The following is a 9456-nucleotide window of genomic DNA, read 5'->3' as shown; positions in this document are numbered from 1 at the left end:
AATAAAACAAAACAACTTAATAATTAATTTATTTATTTATTATTAACAATACGGGCTGAGCCCAATTACATATTTTGATAACACTAATTAATTTAAGTATGATAACAACAATAACAATAGTAACAATTACTAATTTACTAAATTAGGAACATGAATAACATAGTAAAAAATACAATAAATACTATAGAAATAATGGATCACTATTTGCCATACGCATCATTCTAAGGATTGGCTGGTTCTCAGAATAGTTGGTGTTGTATTTAGGAATAAAAAATGGATAAGTTTGACGGACAGAAGAGCAAGGGACTTTAAAGTTAATCATGGAAAGTAAGACAGGAGAATCAATACAGCCATCAATTAGAAAGCGGAGAAATTTCAGGTTTGCAACTGTTCTTCTATTACTAATGATGATAAACCAAGTTTATTTAAAATTGGGATATAATCATGAGGTGGATGGTCGATACTTAAAATAAATGCTGCATAATTTAGGAATTTACGTTGTACTCTTTCAATTTGATCCTTACCACAAGAAGTGGAAGGATCCCATACAACAGCACCATATTCCAAAATAAACCTTACGTAAGCACAATATAAGGTTTTTATGGGAGAAGTTAACTTAAATTCATTACAAATTCTTTTAATAAAACCAAGCATTTTTAGGGCCTTGCAGCAAATATTGTCCAAATGGGAATGGAAATTTAACTCTCGGTCAAACGTGATACCTAGGTCCAAAAATTTATATTCAGATCTCTTTAAAGGATTAGCATTGATAGAGTAGGAATAATCAAATCTATCACGAGTTCTGTAAAACGACATTGAGTGACATTTCAAGAAATTGAATTCAAGATGATGTTCATTTTCCCAAGTAACTAAAGAGTTGATATTATTTTGAAGTAGATAACAGTCATTGAGAGAATTAATTTTTAAAAAATAATTTTAGATCATCTGCAATTAGAAGAAAATGACTGTGACTAATAACTTTTTTAATATTGTTAACAAATATTGCAAAAAGTAAAGGAGAGAGATGACCTCCTTGAAAAACACCAGAAGTTGCATCAATAATAACAGACTTACTACCATGAACATCAACAATTTGCTTACGATCTCGAAGATACGACTGAAACCACGACAACAATGGTTCTCCAAACCCAGAATTAAGCAAAACCTCAATTAGTAAAGTATGATCAACTCAATCAAAAGCTTTGGAAAAATCCATATATATATAACATCAACCTGGGAACGATTGTTAAATGAATCAGATACATAGCTAGAAAAGACTATGTTACAAGTGTTAGTTGTTGACCGGCCAGGACGGAAACCGTGTTGTTCATCGATTAGGATTGAACTGACTGCAGGACCAATTGATTTTAAGACCAATGAGTCAAATAATTTAGCAATATGTCCTATTAAGGAGATTGGACGATAGTTGACAACATTTGACTTATCCCCCGATTTATAAATAGGTTTTACAGTGCTAAGTTTTAAAATATCAGGATATATTCCTTCATCTAAGGATTTACGAAACAAAAGTGACAATGGGTAGGATAATACTGATTTTAACATTTACAAAAATTCACCAGAAAGTCCATCAGGACCAATTGACTTATCACCACTCAATTTAGATAAACCTGATTTAATAAAAGATAAATTAAAAAAGCAATTACTAGGTAAATCTAAATAAATGTGGGATAGTTGAATTATGATTAGCACTGTGTTCAGTGTAAACAGAACTAAACTGCTTAGCGAATAAATCTGAAACTTCTTTATCATTACTGCTAGTTAAATCATTAAAATGAACTGTTATAAGTATGTCATTGCTTGATTTATTTTTCTTTATGAATTTCCAAAATACTTTGGGATTAGCACAGAATTGAGATTCAGTAAGTTCAATAAACTTTTTATAACAGTTTTTTGACATTAGTTTATACTTAGCACGAAGCAAAGAAAATTCACGATAGTCGAGAGGGTTACGAGAAGACTAAAAGATTGCATGGGCTCTTCTCTTCAAGAAGAATAATGGTAATAATCAAGATATATTTTATCAGAAAACAACTGAGTACAAGTTTATAGTTAGAATAACATTTTTAAACAAAAATGAAATAAAATATAATGTTTATTAGAAAAACAGTGTGTAAAATAATACTAATGAATTATATTATATTATAAAGGGTGATTCTTATTATATCACAAATAATTGCAGATTATTTTTCTGATGACCTCGATACATAAAAATCTAATTTTTAACAAGTAGTTTATTAATAGGTAGTAGTTGTAATAAATTATTACTCTATGGAGTTGTACTTTTACACTTTGTGTAATTTAATTGTTATGAGAAAAAATTAACTCTGTATACACATATACAATATGCATATATATCATTATTTTTACTATAGACAAATATTGGACAATTTATTCTTACATCCAAAAATAGTCTTATTTTAATAAATTATAATATTGTCCCCTTTTTTTGATTTTATAATATATAATTTGAACTGGACCAAGTGACGTCAATATTTCATGGAATAGTTGATGAAATATTGTTTATTCCATTAACACTCAGTAGTATCTCATTTTCGTTAAAGTTTCTGTCATACCATGTTAATTATATCATGCGTTTTATTTACCAAAGATCCTTGAACGCGATTTCCGTAATTTCTGTTTTGGTTTTCAATATTTTGATTTTCTTCGTCATAATCGTTTTCAAAATCAGAACAAGAACGTGAATCAGAATAGGAATTTGCATTATCATTAGGTCTATGATCGTCAAGTCGTAATCTGCCTTTATTGTACTTTCGTTTGCCTTGGAAAAGAGACTCGTCAATCTGTACGATGTATCCTTTACCTCCCATTTTTCCTCGATGTTTAAACTGTCGACGACAACGTCTCGACACAAATTATACCAATCTGAGACTGTGTGATGTCTTCTACCATTAATTTTTTCTATTTGTATATTTTTAAATTGATTCGCCCAGTACCAAACAAGTTCCAATATTTTGCATAAACTTAATCCACTATTATTTTTTCCATTTATGTCAGTGTAAGTAAAAAATGGATTTTCCTTACGAATAGATTGCCATGTTTGATAACCTTTTTTTTACATCGTAAATATTTTGTTATAATAAAATATCTATTTACATACGTTTTCGTCTTTTTTTAAAAAGTTTCGGATCTACCCGATCTACCCAAATAGGCGATCTACCGGTTATTCCGAATTTCCAAATTATCTTGATAATTTACGACTATTTATTTATACGTTTATATGACTTCCCTTTTATAGTTCAATTAATACGATAAGATAAAATATACGATAGCCTGACGTCCAGACACATCGCCGTCACCAACTCGCCACAATCGCCGTCTCTACTACGCCGAAACTACTACCCGTTTTCTACTCGTTAGACAATAGTAAATAATATTTCATTTTTTAATGTTTCATTATGTGTTCAAGAATCGGACATTTTTATCGTAATATTATTTGTGACGAACAAACATGTGCGAATTATTTAAAAAGCAAACAGTTGTTACCTCAAAATGAAGAAAATCATTTAACGTGCAATAAAGTGAGAGAAGGCGTCAGCTGTGGTGGAGATCTTAAAGAAACTACCAGAACAAGTAAAAAGAGAAAATCGGATGGATCATTTAAAAGGACAGTTACATTAAGATGCACCAAAAAAGGGTGTCAAACTTTTCAATCAATACGTAAAGGTAATCAGTTCTTTTCATACACTGATGTCTGATCTCAATGGTAGATGTAACAGCAAATTAACATTAACGAAAATTATGGAATTGGTGTGGTATTGGGTTTACCTTAACACTGTTCAAACAACGGTACTCTGGACAGGACGAAGCAACCATACTGTTGTTGATTGGTACAACTTGTGCAGAGATGTCGTAGTCGATTGTTTTTCGAAACGTCAGAAAATGGGTGGGCGAGGTTGTATTGTGGAAATCGATGAATCTCTTTTTCAAGGAAAAAGAAAATATAATCGTAGACGTTTGTTATGTTCTGATCAAAGAACGGGAAATGAAGAAAATGAGGAACCCCTAAACAATGACGAAACTGAACAATCAGCAGAAGAAACTAATCAACGAAATTATGGTTCACGGGTACAAGGACCATGGGTATTTGGTCTATGTTGGCACCACAATGACCTTCTGGAACGCCGATTTTTCATAGTTCAAAAACGTGATAGAGCAACACTTTTGCCAATTATTTAAAGAGAAGTTGAACAGGGAACGATAATTCACAGTGACCAGTGGAAGGCATACGCTACATTAAATGAACACGGGTTTACTCACAAAACAGTAAATCATAGCCTAAATTTCATTGATCCAAGTACAGGAGCACATACTCAGTCAATCGAGGGTCTTTGGCGTATTGTGAAGAAAAGATACGGTATAAAAGTAAACGGAGCTTCATCATTACTCGAAAGGCAGTTAAAAGAAGAGTGGTGGCGATCACTTCATCCAGCCATGGATACAATATTTGACGATTTTCTTTCAGATATGAAAACAACATTTTTAGTTTAAGGTATTTTATAAAAACCTAAAATCATAATAATTTATATAATTATGATATTATTATTATTATTATTAAATTAAAATTTTTTTATAAATAGTTAAGTATGTAATTGGTTATGACATTATTATATTTTAAGTAAGATATAAAGAAAATACGGAAATTAAATACTATTTTTAGTGGATTTGGGTAGATCACGCACTACTTGAAAACAAGTTTGGTAGATCGCGTACGACATCACTACCAATTATTTTTAGTTAAAAATATATAAAATGTTCAACTTTTATAGCTAAGGATTAAAAATGTAAAACAAGGTTCCACATAAATAGGTTATATATAAATTACTTTATTCACAATATTATCATCAAATATACTTAGTAATATCATAGGTTGACTGACCGTTTTCGCTCAGAATCGTTTTTCTAATACAATAATATTATATCATTGATTTAAAATTTAACAAGATCCATTACAGTGACCCACTTGTAACCTACTGTATAGCAGAGCGACATCCACTTACTTACCTTGTTTATTGTTATATGTCAATACCTATCTGTAAGCCAAATTTCAGTCAGATCCGTTCAGTGGTTTGGGCTCTGCGTTGATAGATCAGTCAGTTAGTCACCTTATCCTTTTAGATTCTGAGCGGAGCGATAATTGTATTGGTTTTAAAATATGATGATGTGTGTTTTTTATTTTTTTTTATATTATTTTTATTTTTGTGTCTGTGTATACGATAAGTATACTATAGACTATAGTCGAAATAATGCTTTGATTTTCAACTTCGACGAGAAAGTGAATATTGTTGATGAATTGGGGAGGTCAACATTTTGAAATCGTTGTGTTAATCTAGACACTTTTACACGTAAAACATATGCCGCTGCTTAGATTTCAGCTCTATGACGTCACATGCATATTTTAAAACCTGATCTCATTGAATAATAGTTAGTGTTGAAGTGTGAGGCCCACTCAATATTTCTTAGATAATGACAGACTTCAAATATAAGCAAACTTGTTTTTAGTGTTGTAATGTCATATAAGACGAGATTATAACACTTCATTTTTAAATGTATCATATCTAATATTAAACGATTGCGTTATTATCCGCTGTCATTGGCGTAGGATGAGGGAGGACTAGGTGACTATATTCCCCAATTAGTGATTCAGTCCCCCTAGGTTAGGCTCACTGACCGTCTTCACTCAGAATCGTTTTTCTTATACAATTATATTATATCATTGAATTCAAATTTAACACCATCCATTAGAGTGACCCACTTGTAACCTACTATACAACAGAGCGACATACACTTGCCCACCTTTTTTTTTTATTTGAAAGCTTAGGTCAATTTTATCAATCCTACGTTTATTTGTATTAAGAATGTTAATATAAAATGTAATAATAAAATAAAACTTTTAAAATTGTTTTGTTTTTTTAAATGTACTCACTTCTCAGTCATAATATTCAATAAATATACATTGCATATTTATTGATTGACTATGTACATTTTAACTATTTATATAAGCTTATAACTGTAATGACTATATTGATGTTGTAATTCAATACATTCAATTTTAGAATAGTTTAATAAAAAAGGTGGGCAAGTGGATGTTGCTCCGCTGTACAGTAGGTTACAAGTGGGTCACTGTATAATGGATGGTATTAAATTTGAATTCACCGATATAATATCATTGTATAAGAAAAACGATTCTGAGCGGACACGGTATGTCAGTCTAGGTATAAGACATATTATATACTTATCCATGATAAAAGAACATGGTATGATGACATTTATGTGATACGCATTCGTGTGACGTAGGCATCGCGCCGTTCAGTTACGTTATCATCAATAACCGTTATCATTAATTTTTAATAGATGTTTTCATTTATTAGTATCCAATTTTGTATTTCCGTATTAAAAATTATAATAGTAATTAGTAACGTTTATATTATAAACTTTATAACTACAGTTAACCATTAACTGTTGAGGAATATTAATAGCAATATTGATAGCAATTTACTATTTATTTTAGATAAATGCATGATAAAAGTTCTTTTATCATGGATAAACTATTTAAAATTAATACATTTTGGCGGGAATCTATTGACCAATCAAAAGAACCGCGATTTGTGTGCGCAGTCCGTCAATTATTTGGAAAAGATGTCATCATACCATGTTCTTTTATCATGTACTTATCTATGGTATTAAAAAAAAATTGACCTATAATAGTTACCTATAATGAATTCCAAATTAATCATATCAGCATTGACTAAGTCCCCCCAAATGTCGATCAAGTCCCTCCAGTTCAAAATCTAGTAATTAGTACTAATTTTTATATTCTGTGGTACTAAGCAATATGGCCTATGGGGAGGGAGGCTTGAGTCCCCCTCAAAAAATTTAGTCAATGTGCGCCTATGCATATCAGTATATCACAATATCCATTAGGTACTTATAACGCGTTATACATCAACAACAAACCGAGATACAATCATAGATATATAATAGTATACCGTAGAATGGGGTAACTTTTATTTCACGGAGTAACTTTGATACCCATATATTTTTGTTCACCAGAGTACCATGATGATTAAATTTTTTTTCATAAAATGGGGTTACTTTGATGTCACATTCAAAAATATAGGTATCAAAGTTGCCCGCTACATTGTGTAACTTTGATAGCATATTAAAAGGATTGATATCTCAAAAGATAACATCAGAAATTTAAAAATTAAAACGTTAAAATATTGATCATAACTATAGCTGTATATTATTAAATATTGCTAATATTTAATTTTGAGAGTTTTATCGTTAATACTACAGAAGTTATCCATAAAATAAAAAGTTAAATTGTTATAAAACAATAAAAAATTATCAAAATTACCCTATTTTACTGTACTTTAGAAGTTTCAAGTACCCATGAATAATATTATACAATCACAAGAAAATAACTAAAATAGTTACTCTAGGTTTTTTAATAAGTAATTTCGTCCAAATTTGAACTTAAAATGACTATAAAAATAAACTGTGCTAATGTATTTCTTAGGTTTTTTGGGAACAGGATTAACTAATTACGCGGATTCTTACTTTAAATTTTCAATCTTTAGATATAAAAGTTAAACATTTTATAAATTTTTATATACAAAAAAAATTATTCAATTTTAAATTTGATTAATTTTGTCAAAATTCAATCTTTAAATGCTTATAAAAAATAATTGTGCCTATGTATTCTTAATATTTTTCAACTGCTCTGGTAACAATATATCAGGAACCTTGAATTACATTTTTACACTTTTTTGCCCAACAGATATACTTTATTGATATTCATAGAGAAAAAAATAAAAAAATAAAATTTTCCGTAAACAGCTCAAAACAAGTCAAAATATTTTGAAAACTTTATCAAGTATACAAATTGATGAAATAAACATTCAGTGAAATTTTCGTGTATCTACAGTTATTCGTTTTTGAATTACAGTAAAATAAGAAAATCGCTTCATGAGAAATCAAGTGAAATGTTGTAAAAATTTGAATTTCAAACGCTCATAAAAATTTTATTTGACTTTCTTATAAACATGTTTTTTTGTTGATAAAGGTATGTAATCTTATGAGGAATCTTGTACTTATTACATTTTTAAATCTTAGATTTAAAAAGAAACATTTTTACGAATTCTTAACTCAAAATAATTTGCTAATTGTCGTTATTTTTCTATATTATGTCAATTTTTGAACTTTAAATGCTAATAAAATAAAACTGTGACTAAGGATTTTTAATATTTTTCAAATGTCATTGTAACACTATAGTAGGAGCCTTGTATTAAATTTTCAAATACTTTTACTCAACAAATAAAGTTTTATAGACATTCATAGAAAAAAAAAACTAATAAAATTGGAAACTGAAAATGTCTCTAAACAGTTCAAAACAAATCAAAATATTTTTCGACTATTATTTACACGGACACAAAAATAAAAGAATAAAAAAATAAAAAAATTAAAGACACACATCATTGTAAAATCAATACATTCAGCGTTCCACTCAGAATCTAAAATGTTCAAGAACTTAAGTCCCCCTTGTTAATTAGGATATTGCCACGCTCATGTTCGCCGTTTATCGCAAACACTGCAGCTGATAATTAACCATTATAGAATCTTGTATCGAATATGAATGCGTATCACAGCGCAGTATTCGTTTGAACTTTCACGAAGGCAACAGGTTGGTATTTTTTTTGACAAGCGTTTTGACAACCGACTGGTTACTCGAAAATTTCACCTATCTGAGCTTGATCGCCGTTTTCACGGGATTCTACTATTATTCGACATTAACGTACGGTAAATGGCAGAAATTGAACATACCATACATACCACCTGTGCCACTGTTTGGTAACGCGTTCAGAATGGTCACGAAACTCGAATGTCCGATGGATATGTATGACAGACTCTACAAACAGTTTCCAGACGTCAAACTGTTAGGATTCTACCAGATGACGGAGCCGATGCTGTTAATCCGTGACCCGGAGCTAATCAACGCGATATTGATCAAAGACTTCCCGTACTTCACCGATCATGGTTTTGTTATGGACCCATCCACAACCGTGATGGCCAAAAGTCTGTTCTTCTCCAACGGCCAGAGATGGCGGACAATGCGCCAGAAGCTGAGCCCAGGATTTACGTCAGGCAAACTGAGGGACACGTACTTGGCAATAAACGAGTGCAGCAATCAAATGGTGTCTAGCATCGTCGAAAAGCTCGGTAAGACCGACCGACTTGCCATAAGATCTATAATTTCTGGTTTTTCAAATGACGTGATCGGTATGTGCGCGTTCGGTATGCAGTTGGACTCGATGAACAACGAAGATTCGGATTTCCGCCGGTACTCTAAGAGAATTTTTGAAAGATCCACGAAACAGATTATTGTTCAGGCGGTGACCACAATCTTCCCCTTGG

At 30.7% G+C, this 9456-nt stretch overlaps 2 protein-coding genes across 2 annotated transcripts in view; one reads left to right on the top strand and one right to left on the bottom strand.

The window, feature by feature from the left end:
- Nucleotides 1–375: 375 nt before the first annotated feature.
- Nucleotides 376–816, bottom strand: LOC103309289. The gene has a single exon (XM_008184318.1). It carries the CDS (start codon nucleotides 814–816, stop codon nucleotides 376–378), a length of 441 nt encoding a protein of 146 aa, XP_008182540.1.
- A 7869-nt stretch (nucleotides 817–8685) lies between these two features.
- LOC100571859 (cytochrome P450 6d3) overlaps nucleotides 8686–9456 on the top strand; it is a gene marked incomplete at its 3' end in the record, with an annotated part of 15892 nt that continues 15121 nt past the window's right edge. Inside the window, exon 1 of the mRNA XM_016803643.2 lies at nucleotides 8686–9439. Coding sequence (XP_016659132.2) covers nucleotides 8907–9439 — 533 coding nt within the window. The remainder of the gene's footprint in view (nucleotides 9440–9456) is intronic.

This window comes from Acyrthosiphon pisum, chromosome X (genome assembly GCF_005508785.2).
Source record: "Acyrthosiphon pisum isolate AL4f chromosome X, pea_aphid_22Mar2018_4r6ur, whole genome shotgun sequence".
In the NCBI taxonomy this organism is placed as follows: Eukaryota; Metazoa; Arthropoda; class Insecta; order Hemiptera; family Aphididae; genus Acyrthosiphon; species Acyrthosiphon pisum.
The sequence above is the reverse complement of the archived record's forward strand: the minus strand, read 5'-3'. Positions and strand labels throughout refer to the sequence as shown.

Coding starts and splice junctions, on each gene's coding strand:
- LOC103309289 (XM_008184318.1), bottom strand. CDS start 816: ATGTCGTTTTACAGAACTCGTGATAGATTTGATTATTCCTACTCTATC.